The 12398-nt window shown below is 38.4% G+C and overlaps 1 protein-coding gene and 9 non-coding genes across 14 annotated transcripts; 5 read left to right on the forward strand and 5 right to left on the reverse strand.

The window, feature by feature from the left end:
• Positions 1 to 537: 537 nt before the first annotated feature.
• On the forward strand, positions 538 to 5341 carry ddx-19 (RNA helicase; the record flags this gene model as incomplete). Of its 5 annotated transcripts, none has more annotated exons than NM_063490.5 (14): positions 538 to 612; positions 819 to 870; positions 917 to 1027; positions 1107 to 2333; positions 2676 to 2733; positions 2783 to 2841; positions 2893 to 2999; positions 3045 to 3331; positions 3485 to 3761; positions 3812 to 3936; positions 3986 to 4096; positions 4260 to 4338; positions 4392 to 4836; positions 4881 to 5339. In NM_063490.5, the coding sequence occupies 14 exons, from the start codon at positions 547 to 549 to the stop codon at positions 4943 to 4945; spliced, it is 3069 nt and encodes a 1022-aa protein (NP_495891.1). The 5 variants fall into 5 exon arrangements, with proteins under 5 accessions (NP_495891.1, NP_495893.1, NP_495892.1 ...); NM_063491.6 differs by having other exon boundaries at positions 540 to 612; positions 1107 to 1181; positions 4881 to 5315; NM_063492.2 differs by lacking the exon at positions 1107 to 2333 and having other exon boundaries at positions 4881 to 5341.
• A 1374-nt stretch (positions 5342 to 6715) lies between these two features.
• On the reverse strand, positions 6716 to 6888 carry B0457.17. Its single transcript, NR_051469.1, has one exon. It is a non-coding gene; the product is annotated as an Unclassified non-coding RNA B0457.17 (non-coding RNA).
• Positions 6889 to 7179: 291 nt separating this feature from the next.
• On the reverse strand, positions 7180 to 7515 carry B0457.18. The gene has a single exon (NR_051470.1). It is a non-coding gene; the product is annotated as an Unclassified non-coding RNA B0457.18 (non-coding RNA).
• On the forward strand, positions 7346 to 7477 carry B0457.14. The gene has a single exon (NR_051471.1). It is a non-coding gene; the product is annotated as an Unclassified non-coding RNA B0457.14 (non-coding RNA).
• Positions 7516 to 9022: 1507 nt separating the features above from the next.
• On the forward strand, positions 9023 to 9583 carry B0457.12. The gene has a single exon (NR_051472.1). It is a non-coding gene; the product is annotated as an Unclassified non-coding RNA B0457.12 (non-coding RNA).
• Positions 9584 to 9690: 107 nt separating this feature from the next.
• On the reverse strand, positions 9691 to 9813 carry B0457.8. The gene has a single exon (NR_051473.1). It is a non-coding gene; the product is annotated as an Unclassified non-coding RNA B0457.8 (non-coding RNA).
• Positions 9814 to 9824: 11 nt separating this feature from the next.
• Positions 9825 to 10014, forward strand: B0457.11. The gene has a single exon (NR_051474.1). It is a non-coding gene; the product is annotated as an Unclassified non-coding RNA B0457.11 (non-coding RNA).
• Positions 10015 to 10065: 51 nt separating this feature from the next.
• B0457.15 lies at positions 10066 to 10257 on the reverse strand. The gene has a single exon (NR_051475.1). It is a non-coding gene; the product is annotated as an Unclassified non-coding RNA B0457.15 (non-coding RNA).
• B0457.10 lies at positions 10117 to 10257 on the forward strand. Its single transcript, NR_051476.1, has one exon. It is a non-coding gene; the product is annotated as an Unclassified non-coding RNA B0457.10 (non-coding RNA).
• Positions 10258 to 12218: 1961 nt separating this feature from the next.
• On the reverse strand, positions 12219 to 12360 carry B0457.13. Its single transcript, NR_051477.2, has one exon. It is a non-coding gene; the product is annotated as an Unclassified non-coding RNA B0457.13 (non-coding RNA).
• Between the last annotated feature and the right edge of the window lie 38 nt (positions 12361 to 12398).

Genomic DNA, 12398 nt, shown 5'->3' on the forward strand with positions numbered 1-12398 from the left:
CATGATACTTGCAAGTTAAAAATCCTAAATTTAAATATTAAGATATGTTTGTCGTATGATCTGGTGCATTGTGTGCATTACTGTGTACGGTGTACTGTCAACCGTACCCATTTTCGAAATTGCTCATCTCAATTTCAGATGTTTTTATTGGCGTCGATCCTAATTTTTTGTTTGTTTATTCTATTTATCTTTCATGTGTGCGTCATTTTTATAACTTCAAATGTTTAAAATACATTTTAAAGTTAAATTTCATATATTTTGTGGAAAAATGCCCTAAAAAGAAGATAGATTTTGTACTTCCCTGACCAAACAATGTGTTTACATGCATTATCAATGGCAAAATAGAGAAAACACTTCTAGAATAACTATTTCCTACCCTGTCGATGAACCAAAGAACTATCTTCTTTCTGCAATCTCTCCCTTCTCGGGTTCATGTGTCGACCCAAATTTCGCCTCAACATGTTTTCTTTTCAATTTCGTGTTCCGATCTTTAATTTGTCCTGAATACTAACAATGAATTATCGTAGTTCTCATAACAGATCGAAAATGGCTGATTGGGGTATTGCATTCGACGAGCAGTGTCGATCGGAAGGGCTTGAAGTGCCAGAAAAGGTGGTCGGATTTGTTAATGTCTATGTGTGTTCGTGATTGTTTGTCTGTTTGTCCGTCCGTGTTCCGAGAGTTTCGGCTCTTTTCTCTTGCACTGTACAATTGCTTTTTGCTTCTACCTCGCACAATTTTCATGCTTCTTCCCTGTATGTGTGCGTGGAAACCGAGTGCATTTTTTCAGCGGAACGGAATATATTAATTTCTTTCAGACCGAAAAGGTGCAATCAGGCTCGGAAATGGATCAAAATGAAGAGAATAAAGGTAAGATTCATCGGAGAAACTTCTTTCCTAACAGTTATTTTTACAGGATCAAATGGATGGGGAATTAGCCGAGGAGGCATGTTCGGCGGACCAAAAGCCAGTAATGCTCCACCACCTCAAACTTCATTCGGATCAACTTCGGGAACCCGTGTTGGTGGTAAGTGTTTATATCTGTTATGCTTGTACTGTGTCCATTTATCCTTTTGTTCCTATTAACTTCCCTATCGCAATTTTAGGTTCATTCGGAGGCCAAGCAGGGGTGGATGGCCGTGGTGCACCACTTGGTTCAGCAGAAGAACTCATTGGAGGAGGTAATATAATTTCTGTTGGAATTCACAAAGAAAAACCTGCATGTAAACGTGGTGGAGGCTTTGGCACTAACCGCAGCATGGCACCTTGTCCACCAGCAATAATTAAGAATAACCATGAAGGAGGACGTTTTGGAGTTTTAGCCCCGAGAACGCTGAGTGGATCGATTCCGCAAACTTCTACGAATCTTGAAGATTCTACACCAAAGACATCCACTGGAGGACGTTTTGGAGCATCAATCTCTCAAGGTGGAGCATTCGGTGCAAAAACACAATCATCGAGCGTTGCTCCGTCTGTTGGTGGAGGATTTGGAGTGAAATCTCCGAATATTGTCAGCAACGATATGCCTAAAGTTCCGGTAATGAAATCGGTTGGTGGCGGATTTGGTTCATCTATGAAGTCACCAGCGACAACCGGAGGAAGTTTTGGTTCCTCTACAGTTGTAGCATCTATTCGTTCAGAAGAAAGTTTTGGAATCAAGTCTTCCGCTTCGGCTGGAGGGTCTTTCAACAGCTCTTCGGCATCAGCATCCCAATCGAGAACTGTGGCTAGCTTTGGATCGAAACCATCAAACGAGAATATCTCTAGCAATTCTTCTGCACTTTCTTCATCTTCAAGCTGTTTTGCAGCAAAACCAACTTCTACTTCAGCTGGAGGAAGTTTTGGAAACCAACCGTCTAGTTTCTCATCGAAGCCGTCATTTGGTGGTGCCTTCGGAGCTTCAACATCCGTCACAGGAAGTTCTTCGATGGGAGGATCTTTCGGAAACAAGTCCACAAAAGTTCCAGATGTTGAAAGCCTATCACCACCAGAAATCTTAAGAAACCCATCAAATACCTCAGGCGGTGCTTTCGGATCGAAACCATCTTTTGCTGCTTCATCGTCTGAACTTCCTGCCAATAAGCATGTCGTCGGTGGAGGTTTCGGTAGATCAACTGCTCCAACGGTCAATACCTCAGTTGGTAATGAGTCTGGGCGTCTGCCTTTCGTAGAAACACGAAATCCGAATACTGAACAAGAAACATCGAGCTCCGTCAGACCATATGGAGCGAATTTCAATTCAAAATCCGAACCTGCTCAAAAGAATCCATTTGGCGGAAATTCAAGCTCTACCAAACCAGAGTTCAAGGAAAATGAAATGAAGAACTCGAGTGGTATGTTTTTGGGTATAAGAATATTTTATAGATACCAAATTCCAGGAAATCCCGGGTTATCAAATGATAATAATATTTTTGCCAGATTTTTGGTGTAAGACTTGCTTGTTTGCTTGATATTAACCTACCCTTTGTGTTTCACCTAAACACGATGTAATTAAAATCCACGAAATTTCACGTTCTCTTTAACAGTTATCAATTTATCAATTTTGGTTTCAAAAAAGGTAATGCTTAGTTTTGTGGATTTTATTGCACGCATGTCTAATTTTGCACATCATTGCTTGACCCCACAACCAATTCTCCCGTTTTCCTAAATAAATTAATTAATTCATATTTTTCTAGTTCCAATCATGCCAGGACAATCACAACCAATGAGAGGAGGATTCCAAGGAGCGTACAGGTAGTGATAGCAGACCCCCTCGATAACAATAATTATGATTTATTTGTAGAGGAGGACGTGGATCAGGCGGAGGGCAAATGGATTTCGGCGCCCCCGGTCAAGGACAATGTATTTATTGAATATTCATTTCACGTTTTCTGTCTCATTGTTTATTTTCAGCTATGGGACGTGGAAGAGGACAACAAAATCCAGCTTTTGTTCCACGACCAAGAGATACACCACCTCAGTACGGTGGACACCAAGCTGCACAACAATTTGTGAAACCGGTAATTTATTTCATTGTAAGCGATCGAAATCTATTTTTATTTTAGGATTCGAAGTACAAGTTCACGAAACCGGCAACAGAAGAAGCTCATGAACAAGTTCCAGTTCCAGCAGATATTGCTTTGCTAAATAAGTTCATTCAAAAGGAGGTGAAGATGATGAAAGACGTTGTCGTTGACGTGCAAAGACAAGACCCAAAATCTCCTTTGTACTCAATCTCATCCTTCCGTGAACTTCGTTTAAAACCCGAAGTACTCAAGGCTCTTGACACGATGAATTTCCAGTTCCCAACTAGAATTCAAGAAACAGCTTTACCACTTCTTCTTATGGAGCCGTAAGTTCTTTCATACATTTATTTTACGGGGGAAAACCAATGGTGTCGGCCAACAATTTTGGATTTTAGTTTAAAAATAAATTATCCAAAAAGCGACAGTTTTGATGCTAACTAAAATATCCTCAAAGTTTTATTATAATCGTTATTTTTCAGACCATCCAACCTTATTGCTCAAGCCCAATCCGGTACCGGAAAAACTGCTGCATTTGTGCTCACCATGCTCTGCAGGATTGATGTCAATCTGATGTGCCCCCAGTGCATTTGTTTGGCACCGACTCTTGAATTGGCCAAGCAGATCGGAGAAGTTGTTGAGAAGATGGGAAAATTCATTGATAATTTGAAAATTCACTACGCGATCAAAGGAGGAAATATGGCTGCAATGAGAGGACGAAAGCTTACTGAACAAATTGTTATTGGAACTCCAGGGATCGTGAGTTGACTAGTTTATGAAATAACTAATGAATAACTATTTCATTTAAGACTCGCGACTACCTTCAAAAGTACAAGTGCATTGATCCGAGCAAGATCCGTTGCTTGGTACTTGACGAAGCTGATGTGATGATTTATCATCAAGGATTCACTGATATCTCAACTACAATCTATAAGTATGAAATACTGTTTACCAACATAATAATTTACTTGTCTTTTTTTCAGTATGGTCGAAGATGCTTCAGATTCTGTCCAATCAATGTTGTTCTCAGCCACGTACGACGAACCAGTGATCAATTTCGCAACAAAAATCATCAAGAATGCAATTGTAGTAATGTAAGTTTCACAGATGCACTCCCTTTCCAAATCGTAATGTAAGCTTGGAACGGTTTATTTACTCGTGTCTTCATTAATATTGTAACAACTCAGTGGGTGGTCCGCTCTTGAAGCACCATTGTGTCCTCTTCCTCGTAAATCCAAAACCAAAACAAACTTTCAGGTTGAAACGTGAAGAACAAGCATTGCCGAACATTAAGCAGTTCTACGTTCAATGCGCCTGTAGAGATTCGAAATATGCGGTTAGATTTCAGTTTTATAAAAATGCTTATCTATAAACCAATGCAATTTACAGGCTATCGTCAACCTTTACAGTGGACTCGCTGTCGCCTCATCCGTCATTTTCTGTCACACGAAGGCTAGTGTTATGTGGTTGTATGAGAACATGAGAGCAAGAGGACATCAAGTTGATGTTTTACATGGAGATATGACTGTTGTCGAGAGAGCTGATACGATCATCCATTTCAAGCGCGGCGACTTCAAAGTTCTGATCACGACGAACGTGTTTGCTCGTGGAATTGATGTAGCGCAGGTGTCGGTGGTGATTAATTACGATCTTCCGATCAAGTACACCGATGAAGGAACTCCGATGGTGGTGGATGGATTCACTCAACCTGATTGTGAAACTTACCTCCACCGTATTGGAAGAACTGGAAGATTTGGAAAGACTGGTATTGCCATTAATTTGATCGATTCAGAAGACTCGATGAACATGATTAATGTGCTCGAAAATCATTTCCGTGAGTAATACATTTTTTTGCAATGACTAAAATATTATTTTCAGAGATGAAGATCGCTCGAATGGATCCATCGAATTTGGTAGAGCTAGAAGCCATAGAAATGGCATAATCTACAACATTTCATACGTTTTACTGCGGGTCAGTGTTTCCCACTCCCCCATATACCAATCTACTTTTTCACTTATCAAATACAGTTTGCCCCGAATTTTTGCTTTCCTTGACATTGTTGACTCTTTTCCATTTTTTTTTATATTCTCATTATTTTATTAACCAAGCGGATACTTAACACTTCACCATCATCATCATCTCCTTTGTATTTCAGTTCTGGTACGTAAAATTCTCCATTTTTGTTACAATGTGTGGAGAAGGCTTTAGAAACAAAAACGGTTCTAGATATTCTATTAGAGTTGATTGTTTGTGAGTTTTCGTTTTCGCCTTTATCTTGTTATTTGAATCCGAATAAATATTTCCAAAATAAACTTTTTTTGCCCGAGTTCCGGGTTTACATATTCATTTTTTGTTCGTCTTCCCGCTTTTAATTGTTTCCTGCATTATTCAAATTCGTTGCTGCCGTTTGTTTGTCGATATGGAAGATAAACAATGGCAAGTTCACATCTTTGTTAGGAGGGAGGCCTGTTCTCTTCCTTCTTCCTTCATGACAGGTCACTTCTGGCCACAATGCAAACTCAATTGTTATCAGAAGAAAATGGACGGGACCATTGATTTATCTACACTCCTTTTCAACTGATAAAACAATGTTGTCCATCGAGACTGACTCATTACTCTTCCAAAATGAACCCTTTTATTTAATTTTTGTATTCGGTGCCAGTAGCCACTACGTTTTTTTGCTTTAGCAACGAAAATTCCACCGTTTTTTTCATGTGACTCATACATCTTGACTGTACTATTGTTACAACCATAGAAATATTTCTTCGAAATCGCTAAAAAAAATACAGAAATTCTTCTATTTAGAAAATAGGCTCATTACGAATTTATGGCGACTGGTCTCGCAGCGACCGAACAATTTCGAGTGTGTACCTTTAAGGTGTACTACTGTAGGTCCTCACAATTTTATTTTATCTTCGAGGAAATTCTCGTTTTTTTGCTTTATTTTAGCAGATTTTTACGTTTCTCTGCATTTTTTTTGTATTTTCTACTGGACTTTTTCAAGGCTAACACTATTCTGTATTTTAAAACCATTTTTTCCGTGAAACTTAGTTATTTCTTTCGCAAAAAGGCTCTAGCGCTATCAAATTCTATTTATCTCGTAGAAATAAACTTTTAAACAATAGATCGTGAAAACCTAGTTGGCTGCAATATAAACCCAAATCATTCACCTTCAATAAATTCGGTTCGGTAACGCAATAACTATTCCTCCTCCGCCACCAGTAGTAACAACAACAACACGGAAGAGGCATAATTATGGAGGCAGTAATCGTGGTTATAAACTCATATGTATCCTCTCTATTCCTCCGATCATATCCTCTGTGGCAATCTGATAATAATTCAGTACAGGATGATTGTTTGGAGGGGTTCTTCTCGCCACTTTATCTGTTTTCCTAATCTCTTTCCTCATTTTTCCTTCACTTTCTCACTCACCTCTTCCTTCTCTCCGGATAAATAAATATTACGGTAATATAATGATGGATGGTGTCAAGGTAAGCAGCGAAGAGAGGCGCAGAGACAGTGGACCAGCGATTTGTCATTGTGTTATCATTCTGATATCACAATGAACACCAACAACCAACCATTATTCATTGGCTCTGAATATATTGTTTCTTGATAGTTTCCATCTACGTTGTAAAGATTCGGAAGTTCTTGTTCAGAAAGTTGGCGCAGTTTTTAATTAAAACTGTCAGGTCGGCGGTAGTCACCAAAAGTTTTTTTTCGTCCTTTGAGAAGTAGCGCCGCCCGTTTGTGACAGAAGCGAGTCAGAGTTGCGTAATGCGAATCGAACCGGTGGTCTCTCTAGTCAGTAAACAATATTCTTGATGGAATCTGAATAAAAAAATCTTCAGCCTTGTTGCATTTGAATTGCCGCCACGAGAATCCGCAAAGTGTTTGCGTACATTCGCATACCGTAACCACACATAAAAACATGTTTTTTCTTTCGAAGCAATTTTTATTTTCCTTCTTTTTTAAAGTTTTAAAAACTGCTTTTTAAATGTGAAATTGGTTTCTATCTAGAAAATTTTAATGATTACTTGAAATTCAACAATTTTGCTGTAAAATTTTTTAAAATTTTCATTCGTTTGTCCCATTTAACTTGAGGTAAATTGTTATTTTAGAATAGTGTTTGCAACGCCTTTACATCTTAAAATTTAGGAATTCATTGTTTTCGTTCAGTTCTCTGTCGACGTATTCTATTGAAACAGCTGTTGTCCGTTCGAGAAACGCCCTTCACTCCTAAGTTCACAGTCGAGCGCGCCTTTGCCTGTATCACTATCGATTTCTGCTGATAACATCATTTCAACACGTTTTCTCTCTGCAAAAGCCCCGGATTTGTCTCCTGCGCACACGCACTATTTCGTGAAAAGCAACAAAAAGTCGACGAGTGCTTTCAATTAGACGCAACCAGTAAGCCTTCTTTTCTTTTTCCGAGTGCGCAGGTGTCTTTACTTCCACTTTTTTGCTCGTTTTTTCTGTCTCCGTCTCTAGCTGATAAATGGAGAAACACTTGTCGTCGACACTCGAGAAATTTGTTATTCCGAGGTTTCAACAAAGGTGGCAAAAGAGAGAAAAACTAACGGGAAAGCTGTCATGAATATGTCAAAAGCTTCCATCTCCTATTCTTTTTGCTATTTGTATTATGTTATAATTAGTTCTCTTGTTTGTTATTTTTTCTTCTACGAATTCTCGAAAAATGTTTTTGTCTCTGAATGTCTTCATTTTCTAGCAGCTTTTTTCGAATGTTCCCACGATATAGTTCCGTATCTTATCAAAACTACTATGGCAACTTGGCAACAGTGAAACCAGTACGAATGATGGATGTGTGTGACTCTGCGAACCTAGTTTCCTTTTTGTGCTCCAGAAATTTGCATATCTCTTGTTCAGTGGCAGTTCTCAAGAAGTTCCCCTTCCGCTCTTGCTTATGTTTCTCACACTTCCTTCATTGTTTGACCAATGCCTGCCAGTGTCCAAATATTCCTCCGGCGCCGACCTTTTCATCAGACTGTCCGCTGCCTGGACAGGTGTAAAAACAAAAAGGAAGCTCGTCTTTAGATGTCTCGATTAGTTTTCTTCACTCATTTATATTATTATTTTATCATAAGATTTTCTGAAGTTATTCTGATTTTTCTCGGAAAATCTGGTGAATTGATAATGCGAACACACAAAAAGCTCGAATTAATGTGCAGCCGGGCGTCTTCACGATGTTCCCTCTGCATCTGCATGATGATGATGTTTTTTCACGCAAATCTTTTCCTATCTCACAGATTCTCAATTTTTCGTATCAAGTTTCTCCGCCTATAATTACTTGCTGAGAAAATCACTCAAGAACTTGAAAACTCGTGTATTTGGCATCTTTCGCTTTGTAAAATAGATTTCCTCATAAATAATTCAAAAGTTTGAAAGAAGAAAGAAGAAGATTCATCGGATTTGTTGCTCTCATTCTCGCCTCTTGCCACATTTGCATTCATTCATTCAGTTCACCTTCGTATCAATCCGCAAAGGACACATATTTCCAATTTCAAATCTTCAACATCCTCTCTCTCTTTTTTTGGCTTGTGTCACATTTTCCGGATGAGCACACATTGCTAGTGGACTTCTTCTTCTAGATCCGTCATTTCTCATATGTGAATGATTTTCGAACAACTAGAATGTTTGAAAGACTTGATATTTTTTCCTAAAATTCTTCTAAAAAATTCCATATTTACACCATCCCTCTTTTAGTCTTATTTTCAGACGGCTGACTCTAGTATCAGTTAAGATTTTATCTATGAAATATTCCTAATGTATCTGCATAGTTTTCCTAAAAGTTTGGAATGCATTCCTATTCCTCTTAACCAAATAATTCGAACTGAATTTCGTATGTTCATTTCAAATCTCTTGCAACCTATTAGGACGGCTGCATCCGTTCCATTTGCGTAAGATGGGCTCTCACTCTCCATCATCACAACTCAACTGGAAGGTAACACTCAGCTAGCACTTTAGAGCATGTAATGCAATTAGCATAGCTTCACACTCAGAGAAGAGAGTCTCTTCCGAGATGACATCTACACTTTTGCGAGCACCGATTAATAATACGGCCCGTTGCGGTTGTTGCTAGTTTTTCTCATTTTTCTCATTGTCATTTTCCTCTAGAAACTTTATTCCTTTTCTCATTCTCTCGCCGACGTTCACCTTGGCCAAACCTTTTCTCCTTTTTTCGTTTTTCCTCTTTTTGTTGAGCATGTAGTTCCGAAATTGAATTTCCGCGGCTTTAAAATGGCACCAAAGATGTCGATTTATCATCTGAACTACTTCCTCTCTTGTTCCCTTTATTCGGTTTCCTCGGAAGCGCTGGCTCCCGGAGCTTTGAGCATTCTTTGAGGCACAATGCAAAAATAGTCTAATCAGAGAGCCAAAGAACCCATCTGAAAGAAAAATGAAGAAACGGATGGAAATCGTAAAAGAGTAGTAAACTGGCATGATGGAAAGAGAGAAGAGCATGAATAATTTCCGAGCTCAGTTCCGAACACCTTCCATTTCTTATTTCCTGCCATACTGAAGGCGTGAGAACCTATTCATCAAGTTTTGATTTTAATTTTAGAAATTCTCAACGCTATATATAGTTGATCCATTTACTGAAATAAGTATATTACTTTTTATCCTCGACACTTTTTGATTTATAGCAGCCCGTCGATTTATGGATGTTTCTCTCGTATTCCGGTTGATCGAATCTCTACCGAGTGACGAGTTTAGGAGCTTCCGGTACCCATCCATCCGTCTTATCGCCTATTTTCCCTAATCTGATGTGCATTTTTTGGTGTAGAGACTAAAAAAGAGTCACTTTTCCAAAAAAGCAAAACTGGCAGTAGTTCTCTTCTTGTTTACCAACTCATAAGCCCATTGCAGTCCCTGTTTTTTTCGGGTTCAGTGCCCTTCACAACTAAACGACTTAGCATGGACTTCTATACATCTCTCAACATATTAAAGTCGTATCTATTGCAAACATTATACTTTCATACATAATCCTAGTTTTCCCTCATTCTTGTTCTTGAAAGTGCACAAACAGTAAATTCATATCTGATGAAATGTGACTTCAAGTAGCCAACCCTTTCCAAGCCAATGAATTCAGCACACGAGATCGTTAAAATCTTGGCTAACCGCGTTTCCTGCTCTGGCGGCCTCCATGGCTCCACTCGAAAGCTCACCTTGTTTGCATCCGGAAAATTGTCGTAAAACATGGCTTCGCTCCCATTCTCTTTTGCCATGTTCAAGTAAAGGTGGTCAGTTTTTATTCTTACGGCTGAATGGCGTGCCTTTTTTACCTTCACAAGTTGGCCGCTATTGGAAATCCCACGGTTGACTATTGCCTTTTCCCGTCCGTTGGTGGTATTTTGAATTGGCAGAAAAATTAGAACTTTTGAATTTTATGTTTATCAATCATTTTCTCTGATCACTTTGAGTTGGCTAGACACCTGTTGAAGCGCAAAAACGAGCAGACAAGTGATTTACGCGTTTGTTATAATGCCAAGTTGTAAAGTATTCCGATAAGAGTACATTCGTCTTTTGAACACTTTTTATAAACATTTTTTCTATTTCTGACTCATATTGCCATGTGAAATACTGATTTTCTTGTTGTTGTGTTTTGTACAAGTTCCACAAAAATTGTAAGAATTTATATATATATATTCCAAAAACAAAGTTCCATATATTTTTCAGATTATTTAGGAAAAAACTTATGTTAAAAAATATACCTCATTCTAATAGAACATTTTCGAACCTTTCTCAGCATTTTTATAAAATCTAATGCAACTCATTTTTCTGTTCAAAATCCGAATAAGTGGTAATCTAAAAAAATTGATTAATCTTTTCTCATTTTTATTGCCTCAATATTATGCCAATTTTCATAATTATTAGGCATTTTTATAACCGGAAGTGAGATCATAAGAATATTATCTACGTTCTAGTGTCCTTCTGTTTCCCAAGTGTCATAACAGTCTTGCTCTTCGGTCCGTCTATAACTCTTTCAGAATATCGGTTTCCCAGTCAATTTGGCAACAGACGGTAATCATCATTCATTTCCGTCAGTCTATAATACCTCTAGACATTTTACGATGTCTAAGTAGCAGACTCCTATCGATTCTCTCGAAATGCAGCTCTATTGTTGTACCAAAAAAGAGATCTGCCACTAATTTGAGCAAAGATCGTATCTTCCGATAACCTTTCCTAATCGCGGTCATTCGACGCCATAATTGTTCTTCACCTCGTATTCTCCCACTATCATCCCACCCGACACCACAATTGTCTCTATGGTGAGAGCCCGAGATTCGAAGGCGATATGAGTGTCAATTTATCTTGCTGATCCCCCTCTCGTCGTGTTTTACAACCAGATTGGCTGTGTCAAATCTGCAACGAATCTAATTCATTAGTCTTACTGTCATAGTGGTCTTTGTTTTATTGTTGTTGTTGTCCATTAGTAGTGCGAAAAAACCATTTTAATTAATTTATTCTTCCACAATTAATAATTACAGTCATACTAGGAAAACATTTTAAATCTATAATTCTAGACCTCTCGTTACGTTTTATTTGAAATTTTCCATTATTTAATTTTTGCTACTAAACCATGTTCCTAGTGACAGCTGAATGCCTTTAAATGTCCATTTCCATAAGCAAATACAGTTATCATCTTTGTTTTGTCTCTTCCTTTCTATTTCTCTTCTACTCCTGCGTTTGGTGCCCTTTATATTTCCAACTGCACTCAATTTCCTCTGTTCTGTAGCGGCTTGATCGTGGTAGAAGAACAAAAACTGTAAAATCGGTGAATCATTCCGATTTATTTTCAATTTTTGTGTGTTATTTCGAAAGGATGGAATTTTTAGATTTTTTCCCTACTATCAGCTTTTAGCACAGTCACGAGATATCGTAGATGCTTGTGATTCATCACTTTTCATCTATTAAATTCATTTTCGTTCAAAATGTTGTTTATTTCAATCGAAAAATAGCTTTATTTTGAGATTTATCGTAATTTTACAAGATGCCTTCTTAAAGGCGCACGGTCCAAAAGTCTGTTTCTGTGAACTTCGCAGAAAAATTAGTACTTCTTTCTTTTCCTATTCTTTTTTCTAAGTAAATTTTCTCTAAGTTAATCTCCATTAATCTAAATTTCATTTTCCCATGACACCAAGATTTCCCTGGAGCTCAATTTCCATGTTCATGATACCTTGTTACAGTTCGGATTCCCACGTCATTAGATCCCAGATGGTTGCCCACGTGCCGATGGGTTTGCCTCTTCCCAAAGCACCGCCTACTTCTCAGCTGCCCCTCCTCCTTTCGGTTGTCCGCCCGTCGTTCTCGTTCTCTCCGCCAATCTTTCCCTACTCTCCTCTATGCTTTCTCTAGTTTTGCCTTCTTACCGT

This window comes from Caenorhabditis elegans, chromosome II (genome assembly GCF_000002985.6).
Source record: "Caenorhabditis elegans chromosome II".
NCBI classification, from domain to species: domain Eukaryota; kingdom Metazoa; phylum Nematoda; class Chromadorea; order Rhabditida; family Rhabditidae; genus Caenorhabditis; species Caenorhabditis elegans.